Source organism: Quercus robur, chromosome 4, assembly GCF_932294415.1.
Source record: "Quercus robur chromosome 4, dhQueRobu3.1, whole genome shotgun sequence".
NCBI classification, from domain to species: Eukaryota; Viridiplantae; Streptophyta; class Magnoliopsida; order Fagales; family Fagaceae; genus Quercus; species Quercus robur.
In genome coordinates, this window is record NC_065537.1 from 4,013,415 (window position 1) to 4,040,291 (window position 26,877).

At 32.9% G+C, this 26,877-nt stretch overlaps 1 protein-coding gene across 6 annotated transcripts in view; it reads right to left on the reverse strand.

Moving 5' to 3' along the window:
* LOC126720384 (metal tolerance protein 10-like) overlaps positions 1 to 26,877 on the reverse strand; it is an 82,097-nt gene that overhangs the window by 24,651 nt on the left and 30,569 nt on the right. Inside the window, exons 1-6 of one of the 6 annotated variants that reach the window (XM_050422812.1) lie at positions 19,513 to 19,841; positions 17,279 to 17,391; positions 16,751 to 16,996; positions 15,876 to 15,956; positions 15,281 to 15,511; positions 14,304 to 14,940 (exon numbers count right to left, since the gene is read on the reverse strand). The exons of 1 other annotated variant lie outside the window; for it this stretch is intronic. In XM_050422812.1, the coding sequence (XP_050278769.1) occupies positions 14,596 to 14,940; positions 15,281 to 15,511; positions 15,876 to 15,956; positions 16,751 to 16,996; positions 17,279 to 17,391; positions 19,513 to 19,714 (1,218 nt within the window). In that variant the 5' untranslated portion in view covers positions 19,715 to 19,841 and the 3' untranslated portion in view covers positions 14,304 to 14,595. Of the gene's footprint in view, positions 1 to 14,303; positions 14,941 to 15,280; positions 15,512 to 15,875; positions 15,957 to 16,750; positions 16,997 to 17,278; positions 17,392 to 19,512; positions 19,842 to 21,793; positions 22,418 to 22,740; positions 22,972 to 23,330; positions 23,412 to 26,100; positions 26,347 to 26,720; positions 26,834 to 26,877 lie in introns of those variants that run through there. 4 more of the 6 variants (XM_050422808.1, XM_050422807.1, XM_050422806.1 and 1 more) reach the window with 4 other exon arrangements.

The following is a 26,877-nucleotide window of genomic DNA, read 5'->3' on the forward strand; positions in this document are numbered from 1 at the left end:
TTGTATCATTAAAAAATATTTACAATTTGAAAATTATTCTTTTAGTTTTAAACAAATTTTCTCAAACCCAAGTTTTTCTGCCCTACGGTCCAAAAGATGGCTTATGATGATTGCAACTCTTTCTATTTTTTATAGAAAAATTAAGACCCCGTTTGGTTTAGAGCTAACTCATTCTCAGTTCTCTATTTTTAGTTCTTATCACTCAAACCCAAAACTCAAAACTCAATTCTCAAAACCCATTTTCACTCAAAATTTGCAAAATAACGTTTGGACTCAGTTCTCAGTTACCTATTTCTACCACTTTCCCCAAACCCGTGGGCCCCACCACTGACACTACCCATGGTGCATCTGTTGCTACCCGCGACTCGTTATTAATGAAAAACCCACTTCTTTTTTTCCTCAGTTCTGCTTTACTTCTCCCACTTCTTCTTCTTTACTTCTCCAGACTGAAAGAGTCACCGTGTTCTACCTCTTGCCTCTCGCCTCCCACATCAACGCACGCCGACATCAAAACAGGTATTTTCTCTAACGCTCTTCGCTCCTTCTCTCTGTCTCCCCTGCTCTGTTTCGATCCGTTTTTTCGTCTCTTGCTTTTGTCAATTTTTGAGAGATTGTTTTTGTGTAAAGACAGGAGCAATGATTTCAATGCCAAAGTTTCATCTTCCAAATTAGCCGTGAGGAGCAACCCAGCTTTTAGGCACCCTTTGGTGTATGTTTGCTCTTTTACTTGTTATTTTCTTAGCTGGTAATATTGTTATCGTGAGTTTTTTGTGCATTTCTTTGTGGCGATTGTGATTTGAAACTTTTATTATGGTAATGATCTGATTTACAATCATCTTGTGCATATTTTGCAATTTGACAGTCACCCATTTTTTTCAATTCATTTTTTCAAGGGAAAATGAGTTGGGATCTTTGATTTACTATTAGAACAAAAGAGGGTTCTTTGTTATTCTCCTGAAAGGTGACATTTTTTAGACATACTAAGAGTGACAATCCCCATATGTTTGTTTAATGTCTCAAACTTTGAACGTGCACTCTATTTGTGGACTGGTTGCTCTTTTGGTTCAAAAAATTTATAAATATTGATTTCCTTTCAAGTTCTGAGAGAATTGTGAATGGTTACCTACTTACGATGCATAATATGTACCATTCAAAATGCATCATTTGTAAGGCTTAATTCTGTATGCGCTCATGGTTCTTGATTACTGATATCATCCAAATATTCATACTCAGTGTTACATAATATTTTGACATTAATTCTATATTATGTTCGCTAGTTTTTGAAATCTTAGATTGCTATAATTTTTTTTTTTTTTTATGGATCTTCTATCAAATTTTGGGTAGTATAACATGTAATAAAAATGCATGTAATAACATGTAATAAAAATTCTTGTGGAGAAAAGGAGTGAGAAGGAAAGTAATAGTTCACCAAACAAGGTATATATCATAAGGTGTGATAGTGTAATCCAAATTTCTACCCAAAAAAAAAAAAATAGTGTAATCCAAACAACTGAAAATGCATTTTTATTACATGTTATACTACCCAAAATTATGGCAGTGGGCATTGCATTGTTCTGTTATATGCAATGTGAGTTGGATGGATCTTCTGTCAAATGTCTATGCATTGTTCTGTGATATGCATTTCATTTCAGTAATAGCTTGTAAGAGTTAAATTTGATTTGGCATATAATGAGATCAATGTATCCTTTAACAAGCTTTCTTTTTTGGTCCAAATGAATTTTGAGAGGTGAGGAGGAGGATGGAGTGGTGATTTTGGATGTACATTGTCTTTTGGATTCATAAGAAAAAGAGTGGAGAGTGTATTGGTATCTTAGGTTGAATCAAGTTAGGAGTGGATATACATTGTCTTTTGGATATACATTGTCTTTATTAACATATTTTGTCTTCCTTAAGCCCAAACTCCCATTCTCTTTTGATTTACATAAATTACTTGGGGAACCTATTACTGTGGATTTGGATTGCTTTACTCATGCTTGTATAGAATGTTTCAAGTATTCTTGTATTCGTGATTGATATAGAGGCAGGTTCTTACCAATGTCGGAAACAAGTAATTATTACTCCAGTACCAGTGGGCATCTTTGTGACCTAGACCATTGCACCCTTAGGACATCCCTGAAACTTCATACTTTTGGTAGGAGGTTTTATGGCTGTCGCTACTAGTCACCAGTAAGTACCACATCCAAAATTAGTAAAACATTGATTATGTGCATTAAGTCACCAATTTGTTGAAACGCTATTTAATTGCTTTATTTGATTGTACAGGGTGATGACCGTGCATGTAAGTTCTTCAAATGGTTGGATACCAACACTTGCACTCGTGGCGCAGCAACAGCACCTATTGTGTTAGCAAAATTCCAAAGATTGGAGCACGAGGTGGAACTTGCTAATGAAGAGTTGAAGCAAGCACGTGCAATGGGAGAAGCTGCAAAACGAAAGGCTGAAAGAGCCAAGGTTACGTGCAAGATTTCCGAAGAGAAAGCGAAGAAGTCAAGATAGCTCTAGTAATATCATGGGTGATGTTTGGAGTACTGCTTATTTTGTCTACTAGGTTTAAGGATGTTAGAAGCAGGCAAATGTATTTGCCTGGATGAGTTGGTTATGTGCATAATAAGCTAGAATTGTATTGTGAAAATTGGAGATCAATTGTATTGTAATGGTACAACTTCATGTACCAATTTTTGTATTGTAAGTATAAACATTTATGGTATGTATGACATTGTACTTTTATAAATCTTCCTTCCAAGTTTTTCCTATGCTCAATTATTTTACCCCATGCCATGGAAGTCTCACAATGCTTTTATCCATTGATTTATATATATATTCTGGTATTGATTCTCTATTGCCTACCTTCTTTTGTATTTTGGATGCATTTAGCTGTAGTTTTAGTGCTTTTGATTGGATAATTGAGAATAGATGGTAGTTGATATAAGCGGTAGCAAATTTCAGTTTTTCACTTTAACTGATGTGAGTCAGGGAAGAACATTGGCAACATCCCTGCCTGTAAGGCAGGAAGATTAAGAGAAATTATTTAGTGGGACTAGTAGAAGCTTAGGGGATGGGAAGGATTCAAATTATTTTATTATGTGCATTATCCATTCATCTTAGATGCACTCATGCACAAATTTAAATATAAATTATTTTGTGTCATCTTTTGTGTCCTTGAATATAAATAAATTTATTTATAAAAAAATTAACATGATATTCATTGATCCTGTAGCTTATAGTTGAGATTCTTGAAATCCAATTTTTCCAAAATATTGTGAAAAGGAAGTACATACAATTGCATGTAAGCATGTTTACCTGTACTTACATTACCAATAGGTATTAGATACACCTATTTTTACGTTGCTAAAAGGAATTACATCAGAAATGTCAATGGGTTATTGACATTAAGCCAAAACATGTAACCACTGTTCATAGTTAATGTAAATTTACAAAAAGATGCATCATAATATCTAAAAGAATGCATCACGTATCTAAGGGACTTCTAGTCATAGTACCTAACTTTATACAAAAGTCACCACAAAAAGTCATAGGCGGAGGTAATAACTCTATACAACAAGTCCCAACAAAAAACGGTGAATCTATATACGTGCCCACCATCAACCCTGTCGTCGTGCGTACTCCTCCCGCATGCGAGCAGTCACATCATCCCTAAACTCACCCATTGCCCTCTTCACCGCATCAGACATCTCCCTCACATGCCTCCTTTCAGCACTTGTACTTGACTCAAGAGAATTCCCATTGTTCCCAGCTTTTACATCATCTTTATTAATGTCAAGGTTCTCCCATGAGTTAAACATTTCATCTTTACGATTATTGATACGTATAAAATTGTGTAATGCACAACAAGCAGAAACAACCAAACATTGCCGAGATTCCTTATAGTTTGCCATACAACTCAAAATGGGAAAGCGAGCCTTAAGGACTCCAAAGCTCCTCTCAATTACCATGTGCAATAAAGAGCGTCTATAGTTAAACAACTCTTTCCCTAATGCCGGTTGCCTATGGCTCCTCCTGAATTCCTAAGCATGATATCGGGTGGCCTTGTGTGGTGGAAGAAACGATGCACCAATGGGATGCCCCGAATCAACCAAGTAATAGGACCCTACAAGAATAACATATCTCAATTAATAATAGGTGCATGTTTTATATATATATAAAAGAATTACTAAATGGCATTAACATTACATTCAAAACTAGCACATAATATTTGATTTTAATAAGACAATAGCAACAACATTCAAAACCATCACATGATGTTAGGACATCAAGACAGAACCGATCAAACCACAGTTTAAAAAAGTGAAGCAACAAATAAACCCTTGTATCAGTAATCAACCTATATATGCATAATTGTATGAAAACTTTACTTCCTATGGCAAAACAAGGCTAGTTAACATCACTTCTTTTGCAGAAAAATAGGGAACAAATAATGTGACAATAAACTAGACCGGAATAGAGTGCAATATTGTACCAATTCTCATTAACAAATATCTATGAAAGTTCTAGCTTTTACTAAAACTGCAGAAACAAAAGCAACACCCTACGGAACTTGCGGGACAAAAAAATACCATTTCTCTAATCCTAATAACTTCAATCAGTGATGGGAAGCTTTGCTCCTTCAAGTGCAAACAGCCAAACAAACATTCCAGTAGCACACATTGTGGTAATTTCTACAAAAATCCAATATACTAACATGGAATCACATCAGGGAGAAATGATTTCGTCAATTCATATTTTTCCTATAATATTCTAATGTATAATATTTTAAATTAAGAAATTATATGATTGACTAATTTGATAACAATTGTTAACCTTTTTTTTATATATAATTACTCACATAGAATTTTAACAATTGTAAACATCATATTAATTTTTGTATAATCATATAATCTTCTTATTCTTAATTATAATTTTCTTCTTAAGATAATTAGATTATATTTTTCAATTAATTTTTATTTTCTATCCCTTTTTATTACTTAATTTTAGCATTATTGTTGCTGCGCTCTAGTTGAGTTACATCAGAAGTCATGTCATTATGTTTTTTCTTTTTTCTTTTTCTATATTTTTCTAACATTTATTCATATAAGGTAAATTAAGAACTCCTTTATTTAACAATCAAAATATCATATTTTTCTTATTTTTAACTCTTATTATTATTAGTTTCTCAACTTATTGTTACACTTCCTTCAACCTTTCTCTCTCACTTTTACCTTTTCATCTCCCTACTACTGTCTACCATAATTCATATGTGGTATAATATATAATTTAGTCTTTAAAATTTATTGAAGATAATTTATTCTCCTTAAAAATTGAATTATTTATAAAAGTATTTTCCAATTTATTCTTTAAAATTTTTCATTCCCTTAAAGAGATTATAATGGTAATTAAAATTCATCATAAATTTACAGTTGATATTACTCAAATAATTGATAAATACAATCTACTTGGATATTACTCAAATAATTGATAGATACATTCAAACACATAGTCATGTAGATTGTATTTTAATATAAACTCAAATTATCACTTCCAAAATATCTAAGAATTAACTCAAACCAAAACAATAAGATGGAGAGAGAGAGAGAGTACATGTGATGAGGAACTCAAAAAACACACCACAAAAATGTATTAACCCAATGTGTAGATACAAAAAATACAAAAATACATCAATCTAAAATATAGTTGTAGAAAAGAATAAATAAGAGAGAGAGAGAATATTCACCTTTTTTGGGAGAGAATGTGAGAAAAATAGTAAATTTATATAAAAGAAGATTAGTAAAAAAATACTCAAAAGAAAATGTATGGTTGTTGTTGAGGCCCATTTTAGCAAAGAAAGAAGAAAAGGGCCAATGGCAAGAAAAAGTCCAACAATATAATAAAGAGTGAAGAAAGAAGAATTAGCAAACTGAGAAAAAAAACCATTAAGCCCGAGTGGCAGAAATAATGGTCCACAGGCCTATAAAATAATAAAAAAGGCCCCAAAGAAAGCAAACGGGCCTAAGGGAGCCTAGAAAAGGAAGTAGTAAGCCTATGAGAATTATAAGAAATGAAAAACAAGCAAAATGAGTCGGAGGAGCCCAAAGAAAGGAATTAGTAAATGGGGTTGATGTAAAGGCCAACAAACCCCTGAAAGTAAAGGATATGGTAATTGGGTCAGGGAAGCCCAAAAGATATAGCAAAAGCCCATGGGAATGTAAGAATGGAATGGGTCAAGGATGTCCAAAGGAATGAAGTGAGTCGAGAATGCCCAAAAGAATGATATGGGTTAAGGGAGCCCAAGATGGCATGAGGATTAACCCAGTAGAAATACTGGGGTAACATGAATTGAACAAACGAAAAGTACATGACAGGCCCAAAGGAGGCTCAGCAAGTACAAGTCAAGTGGTAACATGGCAGAAACAATCGAGTGGCATGGCGGGAATACTAGTCGGCCCATAAACCAGCAATGAAGAGAAACAAGGGTCGAATTGAAGAAGAAAGGGCCCTTGCCCAAGCAAGACCCAGCCTAGAAAGGAAATGAAATGCAAAGGATAAAGACCCAGACTCACCCACACCACAAAAGGTTAAAAATAAGCAGCAAAAACGCACAGTAAGACCAAACAAACTCATAGGCAATAGCAAACACATGAACGGCAGACAAACCATGGACTCACATGAGAGTGGAGCACGAACAAGGCTCAGGCACCACCCACTTGTACCCAGCCTATACAAGCATGGTGAGCCATGAGCCAGAGGTAAGAGAGGGTATGGTTTGGTGGTGGGGAGAAAGGGGAAGTCTATTCTAGGATTGACATACCACCCAAAAGAGGGAAAAATGAGCTGAAATCACTAGGTGCATGCCATAAGAGTTAGTAAGAGAGAATACCCAACCTTTATCCGAATGGGATGCTACAAAAAGTAAGAAAACAAAACAAAACTCTTTTGTTTGGGTATAGAACGTGGCGCGGCCAGCATAAGGTAGTGGTGATGGCTGAGCAGTTAACAGACCAGTACCGTCTGGGAAGGGCACCCACACTAGGCAGTTGAGGGGTCAAACAGTAAAACTCTTCATGGCAGGCAATATAAAAAGGTCTTAGCTGTGTACAGTGAAAAACAACAAGAATAACGAGAAGCAAGCAGAGAGTAAGGAAAAACAAGTAAGGAAAATAACAAGAAAGAAAAATAAAGAAGAAGAGAGGGAATATAGGAATAAGAAAGGAAATGGAGAAAAACAAATTGGATAAAAAGGGAAGTGAGGAAGCAAGAGTGTGACAGGGCATGCACCAATAGGCTACTCTCTTCTCTCCCTCTCAATAGCCTACCCCTCTAGCAAGATTAAAGGATTTGAGGATAAGCCATTTAAGCCCATTCTTTCAAAGTAGGCAATTTCCATGGCAGGATTTCCCTATGAGATTGCCCACATTGGAGAGTAGTTCCCTTTCTAGACTTAAATCTGCTAAGAAACCAAGCACAGCAAACTAAAACCCCTTTTTCTTTTTATTAATTGATCAAGCATTGACATTATTCCTTCTTTTCTTTTATTATTGTCACTAACCTATTTCTTCCATACTCATATCGCTGTGTTTTCCCTTACTAAGAAAGTGGTTTAATTATTGTCTTTGGTTAGCAGCAAATATATTCTTCTTATTTTATTATATTATGCCCTCTTGCTATAACATTTTTGAGACAGCATCTTCTGCCGTGGGCACGTGACCAAGATCTTAGTAAAAGGGTCCTAGCTTGCGCACAAGTTGACTTAAGGTGAGTTTCAATCAAGGCAGTCCCGACTCTTCTACCCCAGAACTATTGGGCCACAACGCAGCAGGACACAGTCCAGCTTAGAAGTACAAAAAGGCCCACCACAATTGTAAACAAGAAAATTATCCAAGCCATGCTACATAGTAGAATAACATTATATCATTAAATACTATGTAATGCCGTAGGATAACATCTATCAATAAAATTAAAATAAATAAATAAAGAAAAGAAAAAAATATTAAAAATTAAAGTACAATCAAATTGCATCCATCACATCTATCTAAAGTAGTGTTCAACACAAATATTAGCCAACCTAAAATAGATATGCAAGAGAGAATAATAATTTTTTATAGTAAGAGAGAGAGAGAGAATATTCACATTTTTTTGGTGCCAAATATGGATTGAACGGAAGAGAGAACAACAAAATTTTATAGTAAAAAAATGGAAGAAGAAGAGTAAAAATAAAAGGAAGATGAAGAGGTGGAAGAATGGTAATGTTAATGTATAAAGTAGAGGGGAGATAAAAAGGTAAAAGTGATGAGAAAAAGTTGTAGGAAGTGTAATTGTAAGGTGAGAAATTAAAAAATAGAAGAATAGTTAAAGAGGTGAGAGAAAAATATTGGAAATAGGTGGATGATGGAACTCAACTGGAGCATAGCAACAATAAATGGTACTCTTTACCTTTTAGATATATATAAATTGTGAAATCGTTTCACAATTTTACAATTATAATTGAAATCATGTATTTAAAACACGATTTTAATTGAGTATTCCATACAGACATTGTAACTATACTATTACTATTCAATAACATAATATGCATTTTCTATATTAAACACACCTCAATGTATTTGAAATTTTTTTTTTAATTCTTTAAAATTTTTAATTTTTCAATTTATACTGTGAAACATAATATATTTTATAGTGAATAATAATAATAATAATAATAATAATAATAATAATAATAATAATAATAATGAGATATGTATAAAAACACAATATGATAAAAGGTTAAAAATTGGCGGATCAGGCTGTTTTTTTGGAGATAATATCTCATATTCTTTACCAACTTTTACACTTTTATCCCACTTTTACTATTTTTTAGTCGTAACTTTTTAGTCTATAAATTATAAAACTAAGATGTAACACATTAGATTCCCCAATTAGACTAATCTAAATTTAATTTAATTGTTCCTAAAAAAAAAACATTGTTTGTATTTTATTGGTCATGTTAGTTTGAATTTAATTGAATAACCTAATGTATTACACTTAAGGTAATGTACTTAAGGTTTTCACTTTCTTAAAAGTATTACAACCCCCTTCCACTTTGTAGTCATCCACAAGTCTCTCCTCATCACCTAATCACATTTTTATTAGCTTCTCCCTCTTTCTTAGCAAAGAGTTTTCTTATTTAAAGTTAACTAAATATCAAGAGATACTATCTTCTTCTTCTTCTTCTTTTTCATTGCTTTTTTAATCTAATTTCTATTATTTATCTTATGATTTATGATTTTTCTTCTTTAGTTCAATTTCTATTTAGGTAAGAGGTGCCAAAGTGATTTTAAATTTATATCTAACCATAGTAGTCTAATTTGGTTGAATTTAAATTCTATTAATTTATGGTTGTTTAAAGTGATATTTTAATATTTAATTTCTATGAATATTATTTACTTGTTAAAAACCCATGAGTTGCACAGTTTTAATCATAGACTTATAAAATATTAATTTTATTTGATAAAAATAATTATATGAAAGATCAATTATATAAATCTTTGTGATTTTATGTTTGTTAATTAAATTGTAGGAACTTTTTGAGTTTTTGTTTGTTTTAAGAAAATATTAATTACACATTGAATTATCTAAGGTATACAAAATGTGTACTATGTAAACTTTGCTATATAAAAACATAAAATAATAATAAATAATCAAAAGACCAAAAGATTGTTCCAAGTCTTGATAATAGATAAGATAATGGATAATTTCATCTGATTCAATTTTTTATATTCATTTGACTTTCTTCTAAAGAAATTTTTAAATATTATTCAAGATAATATATGTTCATAAATTTGACTTTAAATCATAAACAAAGACGTAAAACTTTCACGATTTTGATCATGAAATTAGGTCAAGAAATTATAGAATATGTAATTTATTTGGGGAGATATAACTAAAATAAAAAGTATAATTATATAATTTTATAGTTCCAATATGATACTAACTTTTATAATTCCAATCTAATATACCGATTGTTTCACAATAACATTTGTAATTACTTGTAACAAAATATTTGCATATTGTAAGAGAAACACTCTTGAAGATTTGTGTTTAGTATTATATGATTCTTATCTTACTAATTAAATTTACCAAAATGCAAAGCTCAACACATAATTTACGAACTCCATACATAAACACAAATAAAATGTAAAACTCTCCATATAGAATTTTATCAACTCCATCACCCAAATCCCTTACACATTATGCAACCCAAGCTAGTCTCCATAATTAAGAAACTAAAATAATTTAAAAAATTGTGAGAAATCATTAAAAAAATATGGCCTAACTCTGATTAACACAAAATAAAGAGAGAGGGGCAGAGGAAGAGAGAGAGAGAGATGGCTCACAATTATTTCTCTGTTGCCGATGAAAGAAGTGACTCACAAAATGGTATCTCAAATATAAAACTAAATTTGAAATAAATATTATTATTTAGTTATTTGAAATATTGAATTAGATTTGATTTGACTATGATATTTGAGTTATAATTTGAAATACCTGTGATGCGGTGTGATGATGATATGCACATTGCACATGAGATACAAACAAGATTAAATAAGAGTTGCAAAATGAAGTTTCTACCATATTAAAGCACTATTATGGGATGTAATGGAATTAGTCACTCTTACCTACTTGGTGTGTAAACTTATGATCTATATATAAAATTATAAATAAATAAAACTCCCTTTGCACCCAATTTGTTTTTTAATATGGTAATATTTTCAAATTTACTAATTTAACCCAATCCCATGTAAATATATAGAGTATTATTTAATCCCACAAAATCATGCAAAAAAGATATTTTGCATGTCCGTTTGTTAGTTATGGAAGTTATATGATATGTGACAATATTCCATACAGTTCCGGCCGGATACGTTTGAAATGGAAAGACGAAGCTTCGTGTTTTTCTCAAAAAAAAAAAAAAAAAGAATAAAAATAAAAAAAGACGAAGCTTCATGAGATTTCAACGTGGATGCTCATACTCTTTTTTTAGTTAAAACGTGAATGCTCATACTCGGCACATCTATCAAAAAATAAAATAAAATAAGAGTCGGCACATGCATGAACATTGAAACTTACCAATGAAGTTTTGTCGATAATCCTTATTATAAAAAATAAAATAAAATAAAAAAAGGAATTTTTCCCTTTTATCCATCATAATCTTCATTATAAAAAATAAATAAATAAATAAAAACTTTCCTTCTTATGAATTTTATTTACGTAATTATTTTTTTCTTTGTACCATAACTAAAAGAGTAATAGACTATTATTTTTTATGACAAACTTCAATTGAAAAAGGAAAAGAAAATCTTTCCTACTAGTTCAAAACCTATATATATAAAAAGTTGAAGAAAAAAGAAAAAAGAAGTAATAGTTTTAATAATTAAAAAAAGAGCGGGAAAAATTTATTAGAGTAAAAAAGAAAAAAAAAAAAAAAAAAAAAAAAGCTCAAATTCTTGATGGAATAATCTATTCTTCTTCCCGAAATTTGTGTATAGATAATATAACATAAGGACAACTAAATTATAAACCCCAAATTTTTTATTGTTTTTGAGTTAAACTTTGAAGTTTAGGTGTATATGTTCATAATTTTATAAATTTTACAATCTGGCCATTTAATGAGTATTAACCAAAATATCATACTTCACATTAGTTGTAATTTAAGAGTTGTTATTAAGTACTAAAAATATTTTCAAGTGAATGGTAAATGAAACTTTGACTAAAAAATTAAAAGAAAATGGATAATTCATGTATTAAAAATCCTAAAAGACATATGCAATAATTCAATATGCATGTGGTTGCTTTCGCATGGCCACTTAAAAGTAAAATATGAAACCGAAACACATCCTAACCCCTCCTATACGTAACCACCAACCTTCAGAAAGTAGCTTGTGCTGCTGATATTCATATCCACAATGCGCGCAATTAGGACTTAAAAGTTAAAGGAGTGACAAATATATCTATATATATATATATATATATACACCCAGGAACTTTAATGCTTTATCCACTTGTACTGTGCGGAGAAACTTCCTCCTACCTTCCTTACTGTGGCACTTTCTAGGGAAAACAATTCAGACACCAAACTTGAAGATAAGAATGTCGTTCATGTACTGTCAGCATTTGAGGATAAGAATGTAAGATTTTTTGTCATCTTCCTCCTAAAATTTTATTGTATTAGGATTAGTATTGGTGGTGCTAAAAAAAATATATTGCTATTTTTAGTATTACCAATGCTGAAAAGCATATTGCCATTGTGAAGGAAAACCTAAAAAATTTGGCTGTTGAGCTTCAGTGTATAGCCAAAGATGGCTATACATGGTAGCTAAGATGGTAAAAAAGAAATATTTTATTAAAAGTTATATTATTTTATTGTGTTGGAGGTGATGGTAGTTGTTTAATGTAGTAGATATATTATTTTATTGTATTGTTTATATTATTTTATTATGTTCAATACTAAAATAAAATCACCAAAATGACCCACTAGTGAAACCCAACCACCACCAAAACAACCATCACCAAAACCCACCACCAAAACTGGCAAGCATCGAAACAACCTATCGCTACCATTGAAACACCCACCGACCCAAACGTCATCCTAATTGCCACCCAAACGCCAATCCAAACGAAGACCTAAACACCACCTAAATCTTACCCAAACACCACCCAAAATTTAACCCAAACACCACCCAAACACAGACCCAAATGGCCAACTCAAACTCCAACCACAGCCACCGACCCAAACTCTAATTTGTACCACCAACCCAAATCCCTACCTAAAATTGCGAGGGAGAACTAAGAGAGAAGAGAGATTTAGAGATCCTACCCAAAATCATGAGGGAAAGCTAAGAGAGAAGAGAGACTCAAAGATTGAGAGGGACTGAAGGAGAAGAAAGGACGAAGAAGTGCAGAGAGAGAGAGAGAAGGTGAATAAATTATATTATTTTATGTTTACAAACTCATAAACCGTAGGTTGTAAATATAAGTACTTACTATTCACGGATACTAAAATGTTTTAGATATAAATACCGGGTTAAAGAACTTTTTTAGTGTCTCAATTGCTAAAATAGCAATTTGGGGGTTGTAAATGCTAATGCTTTTAGGAGATGATGAATTTATATATTTATTTAATCTAGGATAAAATGCAAAACTGACTCTTTAATAAATTTCATTTCAGTCCTCTAACTTTATTTTCGTTCATTTCAACCCTCTAAGTTTCAGATTTATTCAATTAAGGCTTTTCTGTTAACTTTGGTTAAAATTTTTTGAAAAAAAAAATCTGGAAAATATTTTTCAATCATTAATTGAATTTTTTAATTTAAAAAATTTGAAGAAAAATTTATAAAATTGAAAAATTAATCACAACATATAACAAAAGTTTATGGAAAAGTTTTAATTGAATAAACTTTAAAGTTAGAAAACTGAAATGAACAAAAGCAAAGTTAAAATACTGAAATGAAATCTGAAAAAACTTAGAGGGTCAGTTTTGCATTTTACCCTTTAATCTAATAGGTCTCACGTTATGGTTTTTCTAAAAATGAAAAGTACTTTTTGATTATTATAGGTATCACTCTCCTTCGTTTTTTTCTACCATACTTACAGCAATCAATTATCTTACTTTATTTAACATTTAGCTTTTATCTAAAGGTACGTTTAGCAAAAAGCTAGGGTCCAAATAGATGACCTCTGTCCTGCTCAAATTCTGTTTCACTGTTAACATGAATACCTACTACAAAATCATAAAATGCTTCATATACTTCAGGCCAAATTAAAACCCTTATTTTCTTTTTCTCATTTCTTTGCTCAATGTACCCCGTGTGCATGTGAGAGTACCATAAGCTGTACATGCTTCATCACTGCATTTCCCCAAATACTCAATTGTATGTGAAGTATCTGCATTATGGTTTTACTAAATTGTTGGTATGAAGTAGGACAATGGATTAACAATTTTGACAAACATAAGAGCTAATATCTTGAACTTTTGAACCCCAGAAGGATTGAGCAGCAGCAATCTGGCAGCCTAAATGGCTGTTGCTAGACTGATAAATTGGAAGAAGATTCAAGATAACTGAAGATTGGTTGTCTAATCTATTCATTTCAAGTCATATGGCAGAACAAACACTTTTGGTAGCCACAAGAGGAGAATCAATAGTGACACCATACTAAAGAAATTAAGAAAATACCTCAAATAAAGTTATTGCTTCCATCAAGTAATTGACAGGAACAATAAAATGAAGGCTTGGTGCATTAGCATGACTAGAATGAAGTTTGTCCTGAAGGGTGAATCATATTATCCAAATTATTACCATCTTGCATTAAAAGAAAATGGTTGCATATCAAGGACTAGTACAAGATCAACTGTCTAATCCATCTGCTAAATAATAAGAGGGGTACCTCATGATTAGTGGCATTAAGCCATCAGATGGTAAATTATATAATCTGGCATCACAATAAAATTGCATCACATATTAACTAAATCAGCAACTCATTCAAATACCCTTGTGCTCTGGAAAGGCTGAGCTCTGATCATTACTACTGTCATCATCATCATTTTCATTAAATCACAATCTTGTGTTCTGGCCTATGAGTATACTCAAAATCTATATGAACAAAAGCTCGCTCAATTTCTGGGAGTTGCTCAAGTTTCACTTGCAGTGACTCACCAATATTATGAGCTTTGTTCAAAAGCATGTCTTGTGGCAAAACTATGTCAACCTCCACAAAATAATTTGAACCAAAAGTGTACGCTCTTACTGTGTCAATGTGCTTGATATCTTCATGGTGGTTCCATATTAGATAAGTTAGCTTTGCCAAAAATTCAGGTGGTGCTGTCCTTCCAATTAGTGACCAGACATTCTCAATGACTGTCTTCGTCCATGTATTTATTGTATATAATGCTATCTGCATCACAGGTTCAACAAATCATTATAAAAAAGGATACCTTTAAGGTTTTAACTCAAAGGAGCGAATGAAAGTTCTATCCTCAAGCCACAAATAGTGGGCAATTCACTGTAAAAAACGAGAGATATAGAGTGAATGCCAATATTTTGTCATGCCAAACATGGCTGCTAGTGATTTTGATAATTTTAGGAAAAGAAAGGAAACTAATAACTTGAAAAGTAGCTGAATCCAATTATCATTACTATTTTTGGATGAATAAAAACAAAAAATGAACCCAATTATCAAAAGTATAGTAAAATAAGGAGGGGAGGGGGGTTGGAAGAGATGCATATGAACTCACTATAACAGCTCCAGTGGGATCAATCCACCAATAATATCGAATGGCCAGGACAGCTGCTCCCAAACCAATTGAATTAGTAATAACATCGAAACAATGATCTCGACCAAAGGCTCTAATAATTTCATTTTTAAATCTTTGACAATAGACCACGAGCAGAAACTTCACTATGGTTACAGAGACCATTATCCCAATCATCCATTTCTCCTTCTCAGGATCCTTTTCAGGCTGGGTCTGTAATCAGCACAGGAATTGAAAATTAATATTAAAGGGCAAACTGATACAGTAAATGACTACAGAAAATGAAATTTTAGAATGGTCATGTTCAAATGTTGCATCCACCAACTCAGAATGTGATCTAACAAGGATCTCATACATTTAGGTAGTCGCTCAAGACCTATGTCATCCTTTTCATGAAGTACCAAGAAACAAGGTCACACTTGACCTCAAGAGTTCTGACAAGACATCAAGAAGGGAGCTAATTTCAATCTCTTCTCAAAGCCAACTTTGATTAAAATATGTCCTAGTCTAGCCATGCTCATTGCTGTCTTCTGCATCCTTAACTTAGATCAGGACACGTGAGATAAAAGTTGCATACCTGTGCAATTAATTGCCGAACAGACTCAAGCAGAATTTGTAACCCAAGAGTTGCCATTACTGAAGCAAAAACAATGATTCCCTGCAATTGCAAGCTAAATTAGTAAATATTTTTTGCATAAAAGCACATGTTGTAAGTTGTAACAAAAAGTTGAAACACAGTCTATGATGTGATTATTGGCATGCCTTGAGTCTACCTCCTCGTAAGTCATAATCACTCTTGAACCTACATTCAAACTCTATGTGCAAAACCAATACTATTTCTTCCGTAGAGTAGATTATTTGACTACTTTTCCATTTGATTCCTGAACTTTTTATTCCTAAGACTAGATTGTGTCTATTCACTGCAGCTTCTAATTAACCAATTGCCCCAAACCAATGGTTTTTGTTTAAAAACTCAGAAGACCCTAAGATCAACATTTGGATAACAAAATGAGAGCCTAAACCATGGACCTGATGAAATGATTAGTCTTGCAATTCATTAATCTCAGACTTCTTGTAATAGAATAAACTGTAGCATGACATCAGGAATTGTCTATTTGTTGCTTTTGCCTCTAGCATTTGTGGAATAAGACATAGCTGAGCCAATAGTAGTAATGATGGAATAGCATTTCAGTTTATTTCCCTCATTGATTGCAAAAAGAATTGATGAAATCAGGGAAAAGGAGAAATAAAAACATAAAATCTCAACTTCTTTGGGGTTAACTTGTTTAATTAGTTTAAGATGCATAATTTTAACTCCAGCAACTTCTGACCAACCAAATGATCCACAGATACAACACTAACCAAGTACACATGAATGCTCATTATCAGCTTCAACAACCTAAATCCATCAGAATCTGAATTTCCAAAGAATTATTTGATAGGATGACTTACCACTGGCTGCATCCGGTTCTTTCCAATTGGATAACGATACAGGTTTGGGTTTCTCATGGCATGGGCAGTGAACCACAATATAAACCCTGACAAGAGATCTAAGAGTGAATCCACTGTTGAGGCAATAACCGCCAATGATCTGCTCTGAATAGAAACATAGAGTTTTGCCACAAAGAGCACGATGTTAGCTATGTTGGATGTATAGATCGCCATCCTCTCTCTCTTCACAAGCTGCTGCATCTCAGCCTGAGAATAATAATGTGCAAAAAGATTAACAATGAAAAAATATCCGTTTCTTATTTCTAGGAAACAAGAATGATTTTAGCTGAGATGATATAGTATGGTTTTTCTTTTTTGGTTGGGGGGTCACAAGGTGGCATATGATGGGAGATTGAAATTTTCATTAAACATTTCATATGGTTAAAAATTTGTCATTTGATATTATTTATGCAACCAAACTCAGAAAATTGTTCTCCCATTTTGTTCCACAAGTTGTAATTCAAAATCATCAAGTTGAACACAACCAACCTCTGTTAGACTTCCAGGCATATAACCATTTTCAGCCATGTTCTCCATCTCAGTAAACCCTTCAAGGAGTCTTTCTTGTTTCTTATAATAATCAGCAACTTTGCTTCGTTTCCCTACAGTCAAGAGTAACAAGTTTCACATTATGTTCATCACTTGTCAAATTGAATTATTGAAAGCATTCAAAGTCATCCTATTTTGATATTTCATTTTCCAAAAGACCCCAACATCAAGTATGTTAAAGAGTAACAATCCATTGAATTATTATAACATTATTGAAGTCCATTCTATAGTTTCTCTCTTTATGTATCATCTCCAAAGAATGTGAAAGGAGTTATTCCCGAAAGCCGTATGACTTCATCATTCACAAATTTTAAGTGCAGGAATTATAGAATGTCCCTTGCTGGTGAATTGAAATTCCCAAAAAACATCTTACAAGAATAAATTTGCTTCAAACAGTAAGGGGAAAAGATCATAAATTTATATATTTTCTTTCTTAATGTATATATTTCAATTGTGGTTGTTATCCTAACAAAGTTGGGACTAGGGATGTGAACACTCAACATTCAACAATCAATTCATGAGAATTAAAAATTTCAGGATCATATTTGCTGGAAATTTCCAAGTGAGTTTTGGATTTGATGGCAATCATGCTCCATTTCAGCTATTGTGAAAGTCCATAGATTGGGCACCTAAAAGATCCCTGCCCAATATTAATAAGTGAATCCTGACCACTCCCTTGAACTTGAAGATAATTACAAAACTTATCATTGGGTCAATGGACTTTTTTGGATAATTCGATAATTGGAGAAAGATGATTTGAAAGGATTTTCTGTTAAAGGACACCAAAAAGAGCCAATTGAATTATAATGTTCTTAGCCATTGGGACAATAGCCCCTTTTTCACAGAACTTACCATTGTATCAGCAACTCTGTTGAGTCAACTCAGTTTTCAAGCCAAAATCAAATTATAAGCTGAACCAAAAAAAGAACAGCTTTGAAGTTACCAAGCCAAAAATCAGATCATACACTGAAACAAAAACATCTTTGAAATTTGTACCTTGTACAAAGAAATTAGTAACTCGTCTGGTTTATAATTATTGAAAATAAAATTAGTAACTCGCCCGAGTCAACCTAGTTATCAAGCCAAAAATCAGATTTACACCGAACAAAGAAACCAATGAGTCAGATGAGTCAACTCAGTTATGAAGCCAAAAATTAAATTACATATTTTACATTAAACAAGAACATTTATATCCTTTTATTTTATATTATTTTTGCTAAATAGTTCTTAAATCTGGATTAGGATCCAGTGCACCACGTGCAATTACCCCTCACTTCTCACACAAATTTTTTTACTTCTTCACTTTTAACTTTTTTTTTTTTTTTTTTTTTATTCAAAGATTGAGATTGAAAATTACTTTTTTTTTATTTTTTTTTTTTTTTATTTTTTTTTTTTTTACTGAAAAGGTGGAGAAAGTTACTTTTTTAAATCTCAATCTTAAACATTGAATCTTCCTAAAAAAGAATATGAAATTCCCAAAATAAAATAACTTTCATTCTAATATTGGCATGTCTTGGCCAAACATTAAGATACTTAAAGTGATTGGATTAAATCATGCTTTCTAAAAATATATTTTGCTAGTAGTCTAGTAAATTTCAAAAAATTTTAAAATTAAAAAAAAAATTTAGACTTTTTTATATTAAAAGATAGGGAAAAAAAAACCATTTGAAACATTTATAAAATAGAAGTAAATAGATGTTGAAAAAAAAAATTAATAGGTCTTTGATTCTTTCCTTAAAAAAAAAAAAAAAAAATCTCTCCATATGTTGTAGTAATGCAATTATTATCAACATAATATACTCATGAATATATTAATATACTTATTTATTCCGATCAATACAAGTTAATCAAAATGGTTGTTTTTTAGTATATTTAATTTGATCATTTATGTTTTGTAATATAATATAATTATAATTTTTTTTAAAATTATAAGCCCATCTAAGACTCATTAAAAAAGTTCATGAATAGCCCATTGACCCAACTCAGCTCTCTAAAAAAAAAAAAAAAAAAAAAAAAAAAAGACATTACTCGACCACGCACGAAACCCAGCCCAGTAGACCCATGGGCCAAAAAAGGTCCGGGCCGGCCCATTTCCGACCCTTAACCAACTATATCTATGTTTTCGAAAACACAGATCATGATTCATGAAAGAATGGTTACTGCTTAGTGCTTACATGGGGCATGAAGAAGGGTGCGGAGAGTGAAGAAACCATGCTCCCTATCTCTTCTTTCAGCCAGTGCTGGGAACTCATGCACACTGAGCCTCCAAGACCCAGATGACATTTCACTTCTCGCTGCCGATTCAACATCTTGTGGCACAAAGTTCTCTCTTCTGCTCTCATGGCTCCCATTCATGCCATTCCCACCCTCTTCCATGATGAGCTCTCTCTCTCTCTCTCTCTCTCTGTGACACAGAAAAACAAGACTTTGTAGCTTTCTATGTTTAGCTTGGGATTTTGTTAAGTCAGTTCAAAACACACACTCAAAGAAGTAGAGGACTGAACCCTTCTGTGTAGAGCTTTTGTTAATGACACACAAAAACATGGGAAAGTGTTTCACTTTCATAGATAGCAAGTTTAGTATTGTCTCTGTCCCACTTGAGTCTTCACTCCAAAGATTAAGAATTTGTAAAGAAATGGGCTAGACATGAATCGTAATAAAGAATAGAATTCCATAAAATATGAAGGAAAGGAATAAGTTAAAGTTATCGATCACATAACAGTTGACGTCTTCGAACTTACAAAATGATCAGTGTAAAGTAAAAGCAGCTTCCACCGTCATAAATTGTTTCTTTCCTGGGGCTTGCAAAACGTGATAAACATTACTACTATACTTATCATCATTTTTTTTTTTTTTTAAATTTTAAGAAACAAATACATACCACAAGAAAAAAAAAAATGAAATTCCAACACAAAGATACACCATAAACTCCACTTAAAAATTATAGATACTTTTTTTTTTTTTTTTTATAGGAAATTGGGAAGACATCATTTCATGTGCTAATTATAGACCCAACCTAAGCACTTGCAGCATACCAGTCTCTATTTTATATCCTTAAAAACCCATTTTATCTATTTTATCATCTCATTTTACAACTCACCAAATATCACCGTTTCTATTTTTACATACAACTTATTAAAATAATATAAATTACAACATTAAATAATATAAATAATTCAAATACCCCAAAAAAAGTGAGAGAAAAAAAAAATTGAATAAATTATATTATTTTGTGTTTACGGACTCATGAACAATGGGTTATAAATATAAGTACCTACTGTTCATGAATGCTAAAAAATTTTAGATATACATATTGGAGCACTTTTTTGGGTTCTCAGTTGCTAAAATAGCAATTTTGAGGATTTTTCACTCTCAATGCTAGTGCTCCTGAGAAGCCATCATTGTTAATATGGGATTAACACAAAGACGCAATATAAACTCCAAGTTGAAATATGTCTGAGTCCAGCTCCAGCCATGCATGCTCACTGCCATCTATATCCTCAAGTTAGTTCGGAGCACATGAGATTAAAGTTCAATACCTTTGAAATGAATTGTCGGCCAGACTCGACCAGATTATTATTTAGCATGCCTTTGGTACAAAGTCATAGTCATTCTTCAACATACATTCAAAATCAATTATATTTACTCCCAAGAGTAGTTTATTTGACACTAGATTGTGTCTATTCGTAGCTTGATACAAGAAAAAAGCCAATGGTCCCATGCTTTTTCTAATATAATTTAACAAACTTGCCCGAAAACCAATGCTATTTGTTCATAAACTCAATAGACCCGAGCCCAATATATTTCGATAACAAAATGAGAATCTAAGTGTGCATTTGAGATTAGATTATAAGCCAAGTTTTAGCTTCTTCTTTTCTTTTTTCTACAGTTTGAGGGTCTCACGTGAATCCCGCAGTAAATGAATTTTTTTTTCTCCTTTGTAGGTTATTTTTGCGGGTTCCACCTAATGGTTCTTTCTTAAAATGCCAAGTACTTTTTGCTTATTGTGGCTTTGTAGGTATCGCTCTACATTTTTTTTTCTTTAGCCTGCTTTTATCTACATACTTTTAACAAAAAGCTAAGGGTCCAAATAGATGATCTATGTGCTGCCCAAATTCCGTTTCACAGTTAACTTGAATACCTACTGCCAAATCATAAAATGCTTCATACACTTCAGGCCCAAAAAAAATACCCTTATTTTCTCATTTCTTTGCTCAAAGTACCCTTTTGGTGTGTGCATGTGAGAGTACCATAAGCCATACGTGCTCCATCACTCATTTCCCCAAATACTCATTCTATGTGTAGTTATCTGAATTATGGTTTTACTAAATTTTTGGAATGAATTAACTCAAATAAAGTTATGGCTTTCATAACTTCCTTAAAGAAATTGACAACAAAAAAATGAAGGCTTGTTGCATTAGCATGACCAGAATGAAGTTTGTCCTGAACGGTGAATTCATACTATCCAAATTATTAGCATCTTGCATTAAAGAAAAATGGTTGCATATCAAAGGTATAGTACAAGATCAACTGTCTAATGAAGCTCCATCTACTAAATAATAAGAGGGATACCTCACGATTAGTGGCATTAAGCCATCAAATGGTAAATTCCATAATCTGGCATTACAATAAAAGTGCATCACATATTAACTAAATCCGCAACTCATTCAAATACCGTTTTGCTCTAGAAAGGCTGAGTTCTGATCATTACTATTGTCATCATCATCATTTTCATCAAACCGCAATGTTGTGTTCTGGTCTATGAGAATACTCAAAATCTATATGTACAAAAGCTCGCTCAATTTCTGGGAGTTGCTCAAGTTTCACTTGAAGTGACTCACCGATATTATGAGCTTTGTTCAAATGCATGTCTTGTGGCAAAACTACGTCAACCTCCACAAAATAATTTGTACCAAAAGTGTATGCTCTTACTGTGTCAATGTGCTTGATATTTTCATGGTGGTTCCATATCAGATATGTTAGCTTTGCCAAAAATTCAGGTGGTGCTGTCCTTCCAATTAGTGCCCGGACATTCTCAAAGACTGTCTTCGTCCATATATTCATTGTATATAATGCTATCTGCATCACAGGTTCAACAAATCATTATAAAAAGATAGATTAAGATCAACTCCGAGGAGCCAATCACAAATAGTGTCCATTTCACTTTGAAAATGAGAGATATAGAGTGAATACCCATATTTTGTCATGGCTGCAAGTGATTTTGATAATTTTAGGAAAAAAAAGGAAATTGATAACTTGTATGGTAGCTGAATTCAATTATCTTTATCATTTTTGGATAAATAAAAACAACAAATGCACCCAATTATCAAAAGTATGGTAGTAAAAAAAAAAAAGGAGTGAAGAAGAAAGAAAAAAAGAAGAAGAGCTGCATATGAACTTACTATAACAGCTCCGGTAGGATCAATCCACCAATAATATCGAATGGCCAGGACGGCTGCTGCCAAACCAATTGAATTAGTAATAACGTCGAAAAAATGATCTTGAGCATAGGCTCTAATAATTTCATTTTTAAATCTTCGACAATAGACCATGAGCATAAACTTCACTATGGTCACACAGACCATTATTCCAATCATCCATTTCTCCTTCTGAGGATCCCTTTCAGGCTGGGTCTGTAATCAGCACAAGAAATGAAATTAATATTAAAGGAATCACTAATACAGTAAACGACTACAGAAAACAAAACTTAGAACAGTCATGTTTAAATGTTACATCCACCAACTCAGAATATGATCTAACAAGGATCTCATACATTTAGGTAGTAGCTCAAAACCTATGTCATCCTTTTCATGAAGTACCAAGAACCAAAGTCACATTGGACCTTAGAGTTCAGACAAGACATAAAGAAGGGAGTTAATTTTCAAACCCTTCTCAAAGCCAACTTTGATTAAAATATGTCTGAGTCTAGCCATGCTCACAGTCATCCACATCCTTAACATAGATGGGAGCATGTGAGATAAAAGTTGCATACCTGTGCAATGAATTGTCGACCAGACTCGAGCAGAATTTGTAATCCAAGAGTTGCCATTACTGAAGCAAAAACAATGATTCCCTGCAATCTCAAGCTAAATTAGTAAAATATTTTTTGCATTAAAGCATAAGTGTTGTAACAAAAAGTTGAAACACAGTCTGACTGAATATGATGTGATTATTAGCAAGCCTTGGGTCTACATCCCTGTAACTCATAATCACTCATCAACCTACACTCAAAACCAATGCTATTTATTCCCAAGAGTAGATTGTTCGACCACTTTTCCATTTGATCCCTGAAATTTTTATTCCTAAGACTAGATTGTGTATATTCACTGTAGTTTCTAATTAAACAAATTTGCCCAAAACCAATGCTATTTGTTTTTAAACACAGTAATAGACCCCAAGCTCAAAATTTCGGTAACAACATGAGAGCCTAAAGCATGGACCTGAGGAAATATTTAGTCTTGAAATAAATTGTGGCATGACATCATGAAATGTCTATCTATTGCTTTTGCCTCTAGAATTTGTGGAATAAGACATAGCTGAGCCAATAGTACTAATGATGGAATAGCATTTCAGTTTATTTCCATTATTGATTACAGAAAGGTTTGATGAAATCATGACAAGGAGAAATAAAAACATAAAATCTTGACTTCTTTGGGGTAAAATTTTTTTAAATAAAGTTTAAGATGCATAATTTTCACTCCACCAACTTCTGAGCAACCAAATGATCTACAAAAGCAACACTAACCAAGTACATGTTGGGAAATTGCCTCAAATTCCAATTGTGATTTGGAAAGTCTATTAGGTTTCCTAGTTGAAGAAGCAAAAATTAATTTGGATTTCCTTGTTGTAGAAAGAAAAACTATTTCTTGGTGTGGAAGGAAGTCTATTACTTGTTAAAAAGGTAATGTATTCGTAGTTCAAGAGGGAATAGATTTCTTATTAAAGAGGTAATGTATTTTTAGTTCAAGAGGGAATAGTGAAAGAGTCTTATAAATAGACAATGCTACAAAGAATTTGATGGTTTTGGTCCAAGGGTCCTCCCAAGCGAAAATTCCTTTTCTCTTTCTTGGTTTCACGCTTTATTTTCCCTCTCCTAGACACAAAGAGAGTATGTGCAAGAGCAAAGAAAGAGGAAGCCGCACAAGAAAGAAAAAGAAGAGAGAGTAGCCAAGAGGAGCCGCTTTGAGAAAAAGAAGACAGCCAAGAGAGAGCTATGCATGGAGAATAAAATAAAAAGAAGAAAGCAAAGTGTTGCCACGTAAAGAAAAACAAAATAGATTTTTCTTTAGCCGTGAGACATACACAAAAATTATTGTAATTGATTTGATAATAGTAGAATTATTTGGAGTTTGTCCCGTGGTTTTTTTCCCTTCACTTTTCCCTTCAAAGAGAGAGTTTTCCACGTAAATTTTGTGTTCTTGTGTGTGATTGCTATTTTGGATTGTTGTTATTGTTGATAATATTATTTGGGGCCCAACAAATGGTATCAGAGCTAAGGTTAGTGTGGAAGCGATGGCCAGAGGAGAAGGCAAGGCTTCAGGAATTGAGAAGTTTGATAGAACAGACTTCGGGTATTGGAGGATGCAGATTGAAGATTATCTATATGGGAAGAAGTTGCATCTGCCTCTTTTGAGAACGAAACCTGAAATTATGAAAGATGAAGACTAGAACCTTCTATTGGGAGTTATTCAATTAACTCTGTCAAGATCAATTGCGCACAATATTGTGAAAGAAAAGACCAACAGTGGTTGATTTAGTGGATGATTCTTTGTGTGAATTAAGATGGAAGAGAAGGGATTGCTTTGATTAAAGTGGAGCTATTCCAAGAGGAAAAGGGGACTACTTGATTAAGATAGGAGTTATCTCAAGAGGAAAGAAGATAATTGAGGACAATTGATGGAATTTGAGTCAAGGTGGAGATTGTTGGGAAATTGCCTCAAATTCCAATTGTGACTTAGAAAGTCAATTAGGTTTTTTAGTTGAAGAAGCAAAAATTAATTTGGATTTCCTTGTTGTAGAAGGAAAGACTATTCCTTGGTGTGGAAGGAAGTCGATTCCTTGTTAATAAGGTAATGTATTCCTAGTTCAAGAGGGAATAGCGAAAAAGTCTTATAAACAGACAATGCTACAAAGAATTTGATGGCTTTGGTTCAAGGGTCCTCCCTATGGAGAAAGGGAAAATAGAGGGTGAAACCAAGAGAGAGAAAAGGGATTTTCGCTTGGGAGGAACGTAAGAGGAGGGAGAGAGTAAGGTACTGCCGCCTTCGAGAAGATACAAAGAGAGTATGTGCAAGAGAAAAGAAAGAGGAAGCCGTACAAGAAATAAAAAGAAGAGAGAGTAGCCAAGAGGGAGCCCCTTAGAGAAAAAGAAGACAACTAAGAGAGAGCTATGCGTGGAGAATAAAATAAAAAGAAGAGAGCAAAGTGTTGCCGCCTTTGAAAGAGATAAGTAATGAGTGTGTGAGTAAAGAAAAAAAAAAGAGATTTTTCTTTAGCCATGAGACATACACAAGAATTATTGTAATTGATTTGATAATGGTGAAATTATTCGGAGTTTATCCCGTGATTTTTTTCCCTTCAAAGAGAAAGAGTTTTCCACGTAAATGTTGTGTTCTTGTGTGTGATTGCTATTTTGGATTGCTAATATTGTTGATAATATTATTTGGGACCTAACATTACACATGAATGCTCATTATCAGCTTCAACAACCTAAATCCATCAGAATCTGAATTTTCAAAGAATTATTCAATTGGATGACTTACCACTGGCTGCATCCGGTTCTTTCCGATTGGATAACGATACTGGTTTGGATTTCTCATGGCATGGGCCGTGAACCACAATATAAAGCCTGACAAGAGATCTAAAAGTGAATCCAATGTTGAGGCAATAACCGCTAATGATCTGCTCTGAATAGAAACATAGAGTTTTGCTGCAAAGAGCACGACATTAGCCATGTTTGATACATGGATAGCCACCCTCACATTCTTTGCAAGCTGCTGCGACTCATCCTGAGAATAATAATGTGCAAAAAGATTAACATTGAAAAAATATTGGTTTTTCATTTCTAGGAAACAAGAAAGATTTTAGCTGTGATGAGATAGTATGATTTTTTTTTTTTTTTTTTTTTCCTTTGTGTGTGTTTTTGGGGGAGGGGGGGGGGGGTGGTGGGGTGTGGGGGTGTTCACTAGGTGGTATAGTTGGAAGATTGAACTTTTCATTAACCATTTCAGATGATCGAAAATGTGTCATAGAGAAACAGAACATGAACACAAATAGTAGTCATTTGATATTATTTATGCACCCAAAATCAGAAATTAAAATTATTCTCCCATTTTGTTCCACAAAGTTGTCATTCGAAATCATCAAGTTGAACACAACCAACCTCTGTTAGACTTCCAGGCATATAACCATTTTCAGCCATGGTCTCCATCTCCGTATACCCTTCAAGGAGTCTTCCTTGTTTCTTATAATAATCAGCAACCTTACTTCGTTTCCCTACAGTCAAAAGTACCAAGTTTCACATCATGTTCATCACTAGT